Below are 16,636 nucleotides of genomic sequence, written 5' to 3' on the forward strand. Positions count from 1 at the left end.
AGAAGACACAAAGTAACTGGGGAGTGATATGAAAGAAATAAAGTTAATATATCAGCCTTATCAATAAATGGATTGATAGCCGGTGATCTAGTATAAGCAATTAAGCGATGTGAGAATCAGATTCATGGCAAGCTGAGAAGAACGTGCAGTCTTTGACAGCCTCATTCCTCAACTGCCAAATTTCACACACACTGACCTGTTTTATAAAGTCATTACATAACTTAGAAGAGGTGTGGTCAGAGTGAGATATTTGATATGATTATCAAGTGGGGGATTATGCACAGCATTGAAGTCACCTCCTATGACAAAGTGGTAGTCATTAAAACTTAATATCATGCGGATGAGCTGTTGGTAGAACACACATTAATATTCATTACATCACAAGCTTTTAAATTAGATTCTTATATTAATCCAACAGAAACCTGTTTAGATCTTAAATAATCAAAACATTTGGTTCTCTAAGTGCCGCCATTTAAACAACTGATGTTCCAAGACATTACATTAAGAACAATAATTCAATCAAAATACTGTAAATCCTCATAGATAAGAAAATAAATAGTGGATTTAGCATCTGAAACTATAAAGGACACATCGGGATACGTGGCCAACATAACAGAAGATACAACAGGATCCAATCCTTATCCAGCCCAGATGGTGGATCAGCACCTAGAGAGGACCTCAACAGACCTCAATGTCAGCGGAGACCAGGACAACTAGATGAGCCCCAGATACAGATCCCCTGTAAAGACCTTGTCTCCTAAATGGCAGGGGCATGAAAATAAATTGACCATATATGCATAGTAAAAAAAAATATTTTAGTAAAATAATTCACTCACTAGAACTAAATTAGTAATGTTGGCCTCTGTTTTTCATGTCTCTTCTCTTTATCCAGCTCATACTGAATGTGTTTACGACAGTCCTAGGACATGTGCTGTGTGATCCTTTTTACTTGCTATGGCCTTTGTGAGATTATGGCCAAAGCAATTTAACCACGGCCAGGCCAGTTTGCCCACTGCAGCCACAACATTAGCACCATTATCAGTGGTTATGCAGGATTTTTTTTTCTCATCTTATGATGTTTATTATGATAATGCACTTACTAAAGAGTTTCTGCAAGTGTATCAGCAATATGGTTTTCCATGTAATTTATACTGCTTGTCAAAAATATTGGAGCATTTCTTAAAAATGTTGCATTTCTTTAGCGATGTGTGAAACTGTCGTGTTTATATTTTGTTATTCATCCGAAAGCCTGTGCTATTGTCACATGTGCCCTTTTAGTTTGCATTTTACCTTGTTTTGTTTGTTTCCTGTGATTTGTAGTTAAGGGTATGTAAACTTTGTCTGGGGGCAGTTTCTGTAAATTCATTTATTTTGTCCTGTTGAGTTTATGTAAACATCTGTTATGTGAAATGGCTTATTCAGGATAGTACTAAATAAACATACCATGCAATTTTTATGATCCCTCTTATTTTGTTAAAATTATTACAATTTTGCATATTCTGCAAATGGTATGAAATGTGTGAGCAGAACTTAATTCAAGTCAAGTCAAGTCTGCTTTATTGTCAATTCTTCCACATGTACAGTACATACATACAGAGAATCGAATTTGCGTTACTCTCAGACCCCCGGTGCATACAGATAACACTAACAGTAGAGCCTAAAAATCTAGATCAAATATAAAATATAAGATACAACTATACAATAAGGGAATGTAAAAAAGACATAATAAAAAATAAAAATAAAGTTAAATAAAGCAGCGCAAGGCACATGGCAGATAGAGTGCAAACCAGTGAACAAACAGTGCAGATAAAAAGATTTTTAGTGCAAAAAAACAAAACAAAAGAAGCTTATTCAGTCTGATTAAAGTTACAAAAGGGCTCAAGAGCAGTTATTTTATTTAAACTGACTGATGAGGTGGTAGAATGACGTCAGTTCCATGGTGAATGAGGTAGTGAGCAGACCAATGCTGGACAAAGTGACTGGTGCATGTGGTCATATGTTAGAGGGAGGGGGGTGGAAGGACCTGGGGATGTGGGACCTGGGGGGGGGGGGGGGGGGGTTCATAGTTCAGTGGTGCCTGGGGCAGAAAGAGGGAAGGGGGGGCCAGTTCGGGAGCGAGTTCAGCTTCCTGACAGCCTGATGGATGAAGCTGTCCTTCAGTCTGCTGGTCCAGGCCTGGAGACTCCTCAGTCTCCTCCCTGATAGCAGCAGACTGAAGAAGCTGTGTGACGGATGGGTGGGTGCAGAGGGCTTTGCGAGTGAGACGGATTCCATAAATTTCCTGGAGGGAGGGGAGAGAGACACCAATGATCTTCTCAGCTGCTCTCACTTGAACTTAGGATGCTTACAATTCAAAGTAATTGCTTTGGTAATCTAAAATACTTTTCAGATGTAACTGTAATTTAGATTGCCATTTAATGTTCCATTTAAAAATGAACTGTAATAAAATACTCATACTGTATGTGACTTACAAAATACAGCAATAATTATCTGATCAAATGGTTTCTTTCTTAGCTGTCATGTTCTCTTAAAAAAAAAAAAAACTTTAAAATTAGATATAATGGACGTTGGGAAAACAAATGTGTCTTGTGAAAACACACAATGGTAGAACCACAACCCTTACGCAACGAAAACATATTGTCTTATATATTTTTTTTGTGTTAGGTATAATGTAGGTTGGGGATGCGTGTATTAACTGCCCCGGAGGGTGGGTTTATTGACCAGTGAAGGGTGCCTGGTGAAGTGTCCTGATCCGTTTTCCCGCTGGTTGGTGCGTCCCGTGTGCTCTCCGTGCTCTTCGGTGCCACTCAAGGTGAAAGTGGGTGTCCTGACGTGCTCCCAAGGGTGTGGGCTGTCGGTCACTCGCTGCTTTCTGTGGAAGAATGAGAGTGGGATTAGTCCAGTGGTGCATTCGGTTCGAGAACCCTTTCTGTGTGAAACATGTGCTCCTTTTAAACGTGCTGGCTGATGGGGAGCAGCTGTGACCGATCAGCCGGTGACGAGGACGTGCAGGTGTTTTACTTTGGTTTCCAGGGCGACGCTGATTCCTCTGGGAGTGCTCGTCACAATAAGAAAAATTATTGTATTAAATTGTTTAATGTATATTAAAATACACTGAATAATATATTGTTGATTACTTAATACATTGTTATGTATGTACTCAATAACATTCTTTGCAATATCTAGATATATATGTGAAAAAATTATACTCTGTGTATGTGCACACACATAATGTTGCCATGAATTTAACCAGACATCTGATCGTCTAAAAGTCCAAAACTTTTATTTATCTTTTCAGTACAGTTTTCTTTTATACGTCACAAATATTTTCATATACTGAATGTGTAACTATACAAACAATAAAGTGAGAAAAAAGTTTGTGTTCCGCTATATGTGAACCTAAGCATTAACTTTTGAAATCGAAATTGAGTGTTTTAATAAAGCTATTACATGTAAAATTGTGGTGCAGTATATATTGCAGTATGCAGAAAAATATAAGATAACAATAACAATATATATAAATATATTATTTAATATATTGCATTATATTTTCTAATACATTCCCACATATTTTTTTTTGTTTCATAAGGTAACAGCCCACTTATTCATATTTATTTGGATTCACTGTATTGTGGAGGAGTGTCTGCAGGCTGGTGATGAATGGAAGAGCTGCTGGCCACAGGTATCTGCAAAAAATTTATTTGGACCATTTTTATATTTTCTATATATATATATATATATATATATATATATATATATATACATACATACATACATACAAACCCGATTCCAAAAAAGTTGGGACATTGTACAAATTGTGAGTAAAAAGGAATAGAATAATTTACAAATTTCATAAACTTATTTTATTCACAATAGAATATAGATAACATATCAAATGTTGAAAGTGAGACATTTTGAAATGTCATGCCAAATATTGGTTCATTTTGGATTTCATTCACATTCCAAAAAAGTTGGGACAGGTAGCAATAAGAGGCCAGAAAAGTTAAATGTACTTATAAAGAACAGCTGGAGGACCAATTTGCAACTTAGTTGGTCAATTGACAACATGATTGGGTATAAAAAAGAGCCTCTCAGAGTGGCAGTGTCTCCCAGAAGTCAAGATGGTCAGAGGATCACCAATTCCCCCAATGCTGCAGCGAAAAATTGTGGAGCAATGTGTGTAAGGGTCAAGGCCGGAAAACCATACTGGATGCCCGTTATCTTCAGGCCCTTAGACGGCACTGCATCACATACAGGAATGCTACTGTAATGGAAATCACAACATGGGCTCAGGAATACTTCCGGAAAACATTGTCGGTGAACACAATCCACCGTGCCATTCGCCGTTGCCGGCTAAAACTCTATAAGGTCAAAAAAGAAGCCATATCTAAACATGATCCAGAAGCGCAGGCGTTTTCTCTGGGCCAAGGCTCATTTAAAATGGACTGTGGCAAAGTGGAAAAACTGTTCTGTGGTCAGACGAATCAAAATTAAAAGTTATTTTGGAATACTGGGACGCCATGTCATCCGGACTCTAAAGGGACAAGGACAAACCAAGTTGTTATCAGTGCTCAGTTCAGAAGCCTGCATCTCTGATGGTATGGGGTTGCAAGAGTGCGTGTGGCATGGGCAGCTTACACATCTGGAAAGGCACCATCAATGCTGAAAGGTATGTCCAAGTTCTAGAACAACATATGTTCCCATCCAGACGTCTTCTCTTTCAGGGAAGACCTTGCATTTTCCAACATGACAATGCCAGACCACATACTGCATCAGTTACAACATCATGGCTGTGTAGAAGAAGGATCCGGGTACTGCAGTCCAGATCTTTCACCCATAGAAAACATTTGGTGCATCATAAAGAGGAAGATGTGACAAAGAGGACCTAAGACAGTTGAGCAACTAGAAGCCTGTATTAGACAAGAATTGGACAACATTCCTATTCCTAAACTTGAGCAACTTGTCTCCTCAGTCCCCAGACGTTTGCAGACTGTTGTAAAAAGAAGAGGGGATGCCACACAGTGGTAAACATGGCCTTGTCCCAACTTTTTTGAGATGTGTTGATGCCATGAAATTGCAAATCAACTTATTTTTCCCTTAAAATGATACATTTTCTCAGTTTAAACATTTGATGTGTCATCTATCTTGTATTCTAAATACAATATTGAAATTTGAATCTTCCACATCATTGCATTCTGTTTTTATTCACAATTTGTGTCCCAACTTTTTGGGAATCAGGTTTGTGTATATATATATATATATATATATATATATAAATATATATATAATATATATATATATATATATATATTTATATATATATATATAAATTCTTTTGACTACCATTTTACTCAAACTGGGGATCAAGCTTTTCTTACCTCTGAGCTGTCAAGATCATGGAAACGCGTGAAATCAGAGGACTGCACAAACTGCACCTATGGTTAAAAAAAAAAACACATAGTGTTTAATTTCTTCTTACTGTGAGATGCCATAAATTTAATAACACCAGCAGACAGTTTCAGTATTACAGTTTCAGTAGCTGAATACAAATGCAGGAGGAAGAAGATAAATGTTCCAAAAGACAGTTTCAGTATTACAGTTTAGAAGTAATCCTGATGAGTCTGGACAATCAAACACACAAAAGAACTGAACCAAAGTCCAGGAGATAATGAGACACACACACCTAAACATAATGATGAAATCAAATCAGTAAACATGAAACCGAACTAACTAGTGCAGGAATGCAAACAGAGCCCAAACTGTGAAGGAGTGTGACAGTATGCCCCTCCTGGAGGTAGACAGATGGACAACCGGGAGGAGGACAACAAACTAAATCCAGGAAGGTGCAGGTGGAGCAGATGACCTGGGTCCTGTTCTTCGTACATCGCTTATTACATCTGAGATCAAATGTCACATCCAAAGCCCTTTTCAGGCGGTAATTGTTTCTCAGGGGGCCGTAAGTGATTTTCACCATTTACAGGGGGGTAGTCGGATATTTAATTGCCATCCGAATCCAGGATGTCAGTGTTTTTCTCTCACCACTGTAAAAATCCCCAGCCAATTTACCTACTGTTTTTGACAAACACTGAGGTTGCGTGGTAATGTAATTGTTTATTTTAACCTGTTAGCCAGCACCCCCATTATGGGACTCACAGCTGGAAGTGCCCTACCTAACTTAAAATTGTAACAGTTCCTTACTTCAGTGTGTTACACACATAATTTTGGTGTCTTTGGAAAGAAGACACTTTGGGCTGTATATTTTTTAGTTTACACTCGAAGTAGATTGGTCTATCGAAGCGATATCCCAATTCGTCGGTCACCGACGTGATGTCTCCGTTCCATCCTTCAGGAAACAAGGGTCACCATACGTAACCGAGATGTTTTAAAATGTGTATTATAAATGGATATGTAGGCTACATAACTACACTAAACAAAATTATAAACGCAACACTTTTGTTATAAAATAACTATATCGTGTAAAAATATACACAACTATAGCACATAAATAATTAAATAAATAATAAAATTCATTTTATTTACAGCAGACAATATGAGCGACATCGTGCCAATGGAACTTTGTACGTCGGGTCGACATCAGCCCAATGTATGTGTGCTGTCTGGGATGTGACTGGTCACGTGAGCAGCTCATTCTCGGGTTCGTAGGATCACAGAACTCACTCCTCTGTGAATAGATCGCTATCCAAATCCATAAGTGTTATCACTGAGATGATATGTAAATTTATTTTTACAGATGTCAACATGAGAAACAATTACCGTCCAAATAGGGCTCAAGATGATATCATCGCGCTAATCAGGATCTGGCTAATTCAGTTCTTTGAACACACATCTTGTTGATGATTAGTATGGCTGGATTGAGTTACCTGAGATAATTGTGTGTTGATGGGTTGGTTTAAAAGGGGCTATGTATTGATACTCAAAAGCATGATCAGCAGTGCAGCGATTGGCTGGCAGCAAGACAGCAACGTAATGACATCATATAATAATAATAAAAAAAAAAAAAAAAACACCTGCCAAAAATCTTGACAAATTTCTGTACTTTTTAAGAACACAGCCAAGAGAACAAAACTACAAAAATGTTATAATAGATAAATGAAGTGTGCACTGTTTTCATTTTATTGAAATGTTTTACTTGATTCCCAATTATATCAAATATTTGTACAGGCTTTACATTTTTATTTCAATGTTGTAATTAGCAATTCATGTTATTTTATATTTGAACAGATTTGTTACGTGGCAGCATTAATTTAAGTTTCTTAAAGGTCAAGATGATGTTATCTGCATCTCCTGCGCTCCATCAAGCCACAATATATCTGTCATCACTCAAATTAATGCACGACTCTACATAATCTGTATAGCATGTGTGTAAGACTCAGATACAATTATGAATAATTTCATGATGAATAAATCTTTCATTGAGTAAAACTGGCTGTGTTTATAGTAGCAAATAATACACAACATTATGTTATCTTTAAATTAATTTTTAACTGATTATTATTTAAAATTATTGTACCTGTATCAGTAGAATCCTCTTGTAATAAAGTAGCGGTGGTAGCGGACAGATTTTAAGTATCAATTCTGCTTAAAAAGATGCTATCTAATCCCGTTTACATGAAATAAACTGCTCCCGAGCAGGTTTAATCTTACGGACCTGTTGCTATGACAACCACTCCAGGATGAGCTTCGAATAACCAACCAATCCAAGATCATGCCAAATCATCAACAATCAAATCCAGCTAACTGAGTTAGCGACGTATGAAGAACGGGACCCAGGGAGCAAGGGCGTAAATTTCATCTAACAATAAACATAATTTCTCAAGAGCAATATTTCAAGGGGACAAATAATACAGTCAAAATTGTACTTGTAAGAATAGACAGATAGCATGTTTAAATATGAGTTTGGCTCATAGGTTCACCACATGGTCATATTATAATTACTGAATTATTTTGCATCCTTCACATAGTATTTTAGGTTTTGTCTGGGGCCGAGAACATCTCCTATTTAGATATTCAACCAGAGCAAGCCCACTGATCTGCCTTCATTTTTAATGTTTGTTTGAATAAATCTGTCATGGGAATTGAGTTTAATGAATTGTGTTTATTCTAAATTTGTTATTATATGCTTGATTATGACCACACACACACACACACACACACGGAAATACCAATGTACTTGTCTGCGCTTAACATGCTCAACATTTATTGAACATTAATGGAATTGTTGTGGAGTAAATAAAAAGCATCAAAGAACTTTAAGCTGCATCTTCATGTCTTTGTTTGGAACTCAGTTCCCCCACTGGCAACCCCAAATGGTTTTAGTTAAATCAGCAGTCTTTATACGTATTAAATATTGTTACGGTCATGTTTACAGAGCTGAACTGACAGCGTTTAAGCTCTTTCATGAGATTTGAATTCTACGCTGTAACATATCACAGCACAGTGATTGTATCATAAGAGTTCATTCTCATGAATAATACTGAGGAAAAACTGATGACGTAGACGTGTACTCTCCAGCCACGGCCGCTAATCACTGCTCCAGATTACGCATATACGTCACTTTTTTTTGTGACGTTGGTTCAACTTACTATACGGTGAAAATTCAAACTGCAGATCTGTGCACACTCTAACAGCTAAAATTGCCCACAACACATTGTGTGTTGGACAAGGATTTGATTGGAACTACAAACATGCATACAAAGTGTTAAAATCTACAAACATGGCAGAAATGTGGGAGTGACAGAATAGTTAATCATCACAGATGAAAAAATATTTAATGTGTTATATACCATCTGCAACAACATTATAGAATATTTTATTTTCATTTTGAATTTGTGTTAATAATAGGTTAAATCTATGCATGTAAAACCATGTGGCATGAAATTTAATAAAAGTTTTATGCAGTGTGTTTTTATGGCAACACTGCTTCCCACGAACTCCATCCCTGCAAGTGCTGCGGGTTTAATATTTGGGAACACGATGTGTGCTGAGTTCACTTCATTTACATTTACATAATATCAAACATTTCTGTGGACAGGAGATTAAAACTCAATTTTGTCCCGTTTCATTTAATCTATTCGTAAACATTGACATGTGCAAACAAGGACAGTTCAGTGTGCCTGTGTCCAGGTTAAGAACTCAAGGGTTTTAACATTTGAGATTAAAGAACTATAATAAATATTTGCATTGATGCACACAAACACAAAAAGTTTGTAAAGTCCTGATTTGGCTCATTACTCACCAGAGAAGGAGAACTGTAGGCGCTGGCTTTACAGGCAAATGCTGACAGACAGATGGAGATTATAAACTCAAACACGGCAAAAAACAGCAATACACCGCTAATTCCCCTGAAGAGAGACTGAGAGAAAAATCAACATTAACACAAATAATCCATGATCATTTGCACAGTGGTACAATCAAAGATCAGCAGTTCAGAATCTACCATCCGTGAAGCTTATATAGTAATATTAAATTTTTAGGGCCAAATTTACTAAAGAATGCAAATTAGCATGACAGCACAAACCTTAGTAAATCATGTTGCATGATTCATTTTAATAATTTTGTGCCTGAAAGGGAAACTCTTACAAATACATGCATGCAGTAACATTAGCCGCAGAAATAAACTGTCTTTTATATTGTTGGTATTTCACTGTGTCTTTAGTAAATGCTGACAGAAGTTTTTTAATGCCAAATGAGGGTTTGCACTGGCACAAGCTGTTAGTAAACCTGGCCCTGATATGTCAAACTGGACTATGTGAGTGGAGCGGAGTGGTGTGATTTTGACTGGATCGAGAGTGCTCCACCACCGCTGCACCACGAGTACAATTCATGCAAACGGCCCATAATAAAACTGCATATTTAGCAAGAATTCACGTTAACATATTTATCTATAGCTTGATACAGATGGATCTCTCAGATCAGAAGGTTATAATGATGGCAATAACTGAGCGGGAAGTTATAGGCTAGTTCCCTCAAGGAGTTTGTCTGTTCTTTTAACTGAATATTTTAGCAATTAACATATAATGTCAATGACTTCTTGTATTATAAATGATCTATAAACTACTTCTGAAATGCCAGATAAAAACAGTGAACAGAAGAGTGCAGATTAAGGCTTGTGTACTGACCACACAGTGATCTTACAGTAAATATTAATTAAATTTCCATTTTGACACAATTTGATGTTAATTGTGAATATAAAAGTTGATGACATACCTCATACTTTACCACTGAATAACAAGAATAATCTCTGCAGTAAGGGTATGGCCGTATAACACAATCTACTGTAAGTATAATAATTGAAATGCCTGCGGTTATCGTACTGAAAATGTTCATTCCCAGTGAAGCATTCACCTATAGGCAGAAAACAAAACACAAAGGAGATTAATAAATTAGCAAGAACTTTAAAACATTGTGTTAACATGTTCATGTACATAGATCAAAGATGAAATGTGTTTCAAGCACTAAAAACATAAAATTGTAATACAGCTTTAAATTTTGTTTTTTCCCCATACATTAGTATGTGTTCTCTTTAACTTTATATTTTGCTGAACAAAAAATAATGACTATCATGCATTTTTTAGTATAATTTACAGAAGACACCCACTAAAATGTCATTCAGTGTAACAATATTTTGAACCAAAAAATCTTGTTAGGAATATTTTAAACATGAATCATTTGATGAGATTATAAAAGACTATATTTAAGCATCATAGTGCATGCCTCAAATACCAATTAACTTTCATTTTTAAATCTTTATACTTTGCTAATGTTCTTCAAACCACTAGGTTTTACCCATTTGCTGGATGACCATGGTTTGTTACTCTGAATGAGGGATTGCCAAAAATAGAGATATATTGTTACATTTGTTCCAAAAATTAAAATGTTTTTAGTATTAGTTTGTCATTAAATTAGTTTTAATAATATTCCTGGGTAAATGACCGCAAGCAGATGTTAATAATAAATAAATATAATAAACATTTTATTTTTCTGTTCTGAATTCTGATGCTGCTTAGCTTGTCACTTTGTTTCTGACTTGCTCTGCCCCAAAAATTGCTGCTTGCAGCCATATTTATTAATACTTCAATTTTATTCTAAACATAAGACATGTTTGCCAACATAAATGGCATTATCAGGATGAGTATTTGGAGTGATCTCTCTTGAACTCATGACATACTGTAGTGAGGGGAATCTCTCCAGAAATATCGGCAAGCTATACCTTTCTCTTTTCCTTGCTTAAAGCACGTTCACACCAAGTACAGTAGCTATAATGATATAGTTAAAAAAACAAATCTAAATATAAAAGAATTCCACAGCACAACTATTCTTAGAACGAACAGTGATATTGGTGTGAAGTTTATTGGTGTGAAGGCTAGCATAGTTACTGTTGTAGTTATCTTTATAGTTGTTGTTCTTGGTGTGAACAGGCTTTAGAGTGCCACCCAAGCTACTGGGTCTGCACTTACTTTATTAGCTTTTGGGGGGTTTTTATAGTGCCTAGCAGCTCTCTCTGTTCGTGGGCTTCTGTCAATTTTTCAATTTTGTCAATGTTAAACATTGTATTTGTCAATACATAAACATACAACATACATATAAATAAGATGCTAAAATTATTTCTACAGTGATACTGTTATTCAGTGTAATGGATGATATTGTGGTGTAACAGAGAACTTGCATTACACTGAATGACAAAAACATTACACTGAATGATAAAACTTCTACTTCTGCTTATATTGTAGGCAATCACCTGGCCACCTGTATCAAACAGTGAGGTTGAGCAGTAAAGTTGATCAATTATTTACAAAATCCACTTAGTTTACAAAAATTCTAACAATAAAAGTGTTTTTTTTTTTTTTTTGGCATTTCACTGAATGAAAACTATGAAAAGGTGGAATTATCAAATATTTAAGAGCAGTTAATTCACTTTTCTATTTAGACATTTTGACCAAAGTTATTTGAAATATGAAAGTAGACTCTGTAATTGCATTTATTAGTTGCTGAAATTTGATTGGCTGGTAGCGGCCATGTTTTCATATTATTATTTTCATATGAAGATTCATATTCATTTTCAGCTTTACCAATTCTACAGTTACAGTGTTGAGGAGTTGAAGCGCCTCCTACAGGTGCAACTTTGATGCAATTTGGCATGAATTCTCACAATATCCAGTGTATATACCACTAATATATATATATATATATATATATATTAGTTTTATTAAGTTTGGGTGTTGCGTTCAGGACATAAAGATCAATTTGTGAAAAAAAGTGTTGCCAGCTCTTTAATTCATTTATATAACTTTTAATTGAATTAAAATTAGTTTGACAACTTTTTGCCAGCATTTTTCCCCGGAAGATTCAAAATGGCAGATATTTTTATAGACAGAAATTAAATACTTGAGAGATATACTTTCACACCCATGGACAGTTTTGGAGTTAGATTTCCTCTCCCACGTGTCCCCTGTTCCCTCCTGTGACCTAGTGTCTCCCTCGTGTTGATTGTGTTCTTTGATTTCAGGTGTTCCCTATTTAGTTCCCGTGGTTTTTGATGAATTACTCCACCTGTTTCAGTTCTCCCTGATTACTTTCCCTGTGTTTATTCACCCTGTGTTTTCCTGAGTCTGGCATCATGGAAGTAGCTGCTCGGTTCTCCGCCCTTGCCCACAGAGATCTCCCTTTCGTTGAGTATGCCTGGGAATTCTGCGGCTCACCACGAGTTTTCCCCTAGAGTTAAACGGTTTTTACAATTTTCAAATCCATTCAGCCGATCTTCGGGTCTGGCGGCAGCACTTTTAGCTGCAGCTTAGCATGGATCATTGAATCCGATTAGACCATTTAAATAGGCTTATTGGAAGTTACCTAGTGAGGGACTATTTTCAGGTGCTGCATAATATCATTGCGCCTGCTGCACCCATTGTACGGCAGCAAAGTTCCTTGATTATTACATCGGAATGAGAATACAGTTCCTAGCCATATTGGCCATGGGCCCCTGAGTTCTCTACTCCACCATGGCCCCCTGAACTGTCTGCGCCGCCATGTCTTCCTGAACTGCCTGATCCACCATGGGTCCCAGAACTGGAGGCCTGCCATCCTGTTTAAGCCTGTCCTGAGGGGCCTCCAGAGTCCTAAGTTCTTAAGCCCTGTGTTTTTCTGTGTCTAGCATCTGGTATTGTTCGTCTATCCCCTCTGCTATGTGTGCTTTGCTTTGGTTGGGTGTAAATAAAGATTGACTTTGCAGATTCTCCTACATCTCCTCGCTCCTCACTCTGTCACAGTAGCAGCAGCATCGTGACATACATTTAAGAATTAAAAGGAAAAAATTGTTTCTAGAAATTACTCAAAAATGCAGATTGTATTATTATTATTATTGCGCGTCTGAATAGATACACATGTTTGGGACCTTCCTGACAAGTTTGGGGTCATTAAGTGTGGATGTTGCATTCAGGACGTAAAGATCAATTTATGAATTATGGTCATTGATGCCCATATACTTTTAGAGCAGAAAAAAGATGAGAAGAAATCAGTATAAACCAGTCTAGAAAATCAGTACAAACACAACAGAACACTATTTCTGTACTTCCAGCTGGAGCTTAGACCCCAAAAATAATAAGTGTTGTGTACATACCAAACACAAACTGGAGGGAGACTTAATTTTGTCTTCTGCAGAAATGCAGAGTGAGCCTGCGGTAATGTACTGAGAAGAGAGAGAAAGACAGAGACAGAGAAAGGTCAAAATTAAAGCTTGTCCTGGAATATGTAGCTTGTTTTATAAAAGACAGAAAACTTAATTGTATAGTGGTTTCTTACGATGAGAGATCCCCAGTAAGTAACCCCAGTATAGACAAACATGGGTTCAACATAAACTGTAGACACAATGCCAAACAGGAGAGTCATCAGACCGATCATTATCTGGACCGTCTGTGGGGCACAAAAAGAACACAGAAAGTGTGAGTAGCATGAGAGTCTTTCATAAAGTGGAACAATATAAAATATACAATATGGCATCTGTAGTTATGGACTTATGATTGTATTCGAAAAATATCCACAAAAATGAGTAGTTCCAAATATTGAATGTATTAGTTTGATTAACATCTTGATCATGCAGTGCTAGTCTGCTAGATAAACAATCACGCAACACCAAACGCTTTATCTTAAACGTTTGAGTAAATAACCTTGCACAGAATAAAATTTATGCCCAAGAGCATAAAACAAAAATGATACTTATAAAGGTATAGGCTGATGAAGTGATGAAGGCGAGATGCCAAAGGAGACCGTCAGCTTTGTTTCCGACTGCAGGCCCGGAGAGACTTAATGCATGCAGGTTCACGTGAGCGTACAGATTAAATATTTTGTAGATAGTGACCCAAGCAGCGCCGATGCAACAGCTCGGAAAGCACCGCCATTGCCACTTCCGTGATTCTTCCGCGGAATTGTGATATTTTAACACTGCTGCGGGTTGCTTTACATGTCCGCGGGTTGAAGCGACCCCAATAATGATATTTAGCGCCTGGAATACATTTTTTCCGGGGAACCCTTCTGGAAATGCGACTGGTCTAGTTTTGAGTAGCAATTGGCGGTTTTGAAAAAACCTGGCAACACTGGAAAGCACTCGGAACTCCGCCAATGTTTCATATCCTCTGCTGAAAAAACTCAGAAGCCTTGTATCATCCAACACTACTAAACGACCAAAAACATTCACCGCGACACCAGAGCAAAGCCAACTATCTAATGTACATCTTGAGAGGAATGTCAAACTCGCAATAGTTTGCAGAAGACGAACTTAACTATATGCAAGTAACCCAGGGAACGCCAAGCAATAAGTCAAGCAACTGTTTGAGCAAAAACTTTGCGGCAGTATCTGCAAACACAATGAAGTGTGAGTAGAGGGTTTTATATTCCTCGTGTTAAGTGCCGATTGGCTAGATCTAATTGTAATGTGACGTGGCATTAAGTCTTCCTAGTAGAACTTGTGCTGACGCTCCCATTGTTTTGTCATCAAAATGTAACACATCTTCAGGGTCCTCCAAGAGTCCTTCTACCAATAAACATCTCTGTTCTTCATTTTCAATTAATGAATGTAATACCATTGGTGGACAGCACATTTGTAAGCAGTTTTTCCGTTAGCTTTCAAATAATTTTGAAGTTAGGACAGCTGTGGGGTTGTCCTAAAGTTAAGACAGGATTTTTTAAAAAAGTTAGGAGGTTTCTGTAATACCCCCTTTCTTATCTGTAGTTAATATAATACACTTCGGAAATGCTGTTCTGTAATAGCTTTTGTTCTAAATGTGGTCCTAGCTGAAATTACCATGGTTACCAAACAGTTAAGATAAGATTTTAAAGTTAGGATCTTTCTGTAATATGCCCCCAGGGTCATATATTTGAGTTTATGAGACATTTCTCACCCCAAGGGCTTTTGGTTGTCCTTTCAGAAATGCCTGAAGTCCTTGAAGAGGCTCAGGAGCATTTGGGTCCGTCCTCACTGGTGCTGTTTGTGTTGCTGGTTGCAGCTGAATGATGAGCGTTGAAGAGTTCATGGGTATGACATTGTGAGACATTCTGGTTTCCCTATCTCAATTTGACCTGTACAGAATCATAGTAAATCAAAACATATAACGTATATGACTATGAAACAGCTCATGTTAAATTTGATCTACATCATTTACTGTAAGGCATTTAGCAGATGCTCTTTCCAAAAACACTTATAAGATACATTCATAAATACCATTTGACTTTTTCTATATTACTGTATAAATATGAGCAAAAACATCAGATTTTCTCAGAAGTCCTGAAAGAGAGAATCCAATAAAACCAAATAAGACAAAAATATTTTCTTTGTCGTTTATTTATTGAGAAAAAAATGACCCAGGTGTTACATATCTGTGCGGTGCAAAAGTATTGTATCAATAACTGCAGGTAATGTTTCTTGTAACTGCTGATCAGTCCTGCACAATGACTTGTAGTAGTTTTATCCCATTCCTCAGTACAAAACCACTTCAGCTCTGTGATGTTGCTGGGTTTTCTCCTATAAACGGCTTGCTTCAGCTCCTTTTTACAACATTTCAATTGGATTAAGATCTGGACTTTGACTCAGCCATTCAAAAACATTAACTTTAGTGGCTTTCGCATCATGTAGTAACCAGCCAGCAGGGTGGTTCCTGGAGAACCAATTTCCCCCTCGGGCTGTTTTCCTGGTTGCATTCGCAACGGCAACAGGGCTCTCTGAAGCAGTCAATAACGTCTTTATTCGCTGCATTTACAAACATCAACCGGTGAATCATGGACGCTACGATCAGAGCTGTGTCTTTTTGTGTGTCATTTTTTTGTTTTTTTTGTGGATGAAATGTAAACAAGCAAAAAGTTGGGCTAAGAGACTTGCAGTGTAACAGATAATCAAAGCTGAGAAAAAGAACACAACGCTGCAGACAACTGGTAAATGCTGTTATCGCTGTTTTCCATGTTCATGGAGTAAATATGTTTACATTGCTTTTTTTTTTTTTTAAATGCTGGGTAGCCAGTGTTTCACATGCGTTTGGCCATTCATTTCCATTCATTTCCTATTGAGACCCTACTCTGAAGTAGGAGCTTAATTAGTTCCCCCAAATAGAATTCCTACTAAAACCATTCCTAG

The 16,636-nt window shown here is 37.0% G+C and overlaps 1 protein-coding gene across 1 annotated transcript in view; it reads right to left on the minus strand.

The window, feature by feature from the left end:
- Positions 1–3,261: 3,261 nt before the first annotated feature.
- The window catches only part of LOC109053054 (membrane-spanning 4-domains subfamily A member 4A-like), a 29,349-nt gene continuing 15,974 nt past the window's right edge, over positions 3,262–16,636 (minus strand). Inside the window, exons 2-8 of the mRNA XM_042722584.1 lie at positions 15,411–15,588; positions 13,816–13,926; positions 13,634–13,702; positions 10,228–10,365; positions 9,257–9,373; positions 5,379–5,435; positions 3,262–3,686 (exon numbers count right to left, since the gene is read on the minus strand). Of these exons, the coding sequence (XP_042578518.1) occupies positions 3,612–3,686; positions 5,379–5,435; positions 9,257–9,373; positions 10,228–10,365; positions 13,634–13,702; positions 13,816–13,926; positions 15,411–15,563 (720 nt within the window). The 5' untranslated portion in view covers positions 15,564–15,588 and the 3' untranslated portion in view covers positions 3,262–3,611. The remainder of the gene's footprint in view (positions 3,687–5,378; positions 5,436–9,256; positions 9,374–10,227; positions 10,366–13,633; positions 13,703–13,815; positions 13,927–15,410; positions 15,589–16,636) is intronic.

This window comes from Cyprinus carpio, chromosome B4, assembly GCF_018340385.1.
Source record: "Cyprinus carpio isolate SPL01 chromosome B4, ASM1834038v1, whole genome shotgun sequence".
NCBI classification, from domain to species: Eukaryota; Metazoa; Chordata; class Actinopteri; order Cypriniformes; family Cyprinidae; genus Cyprinus; species Cyprinus carpio.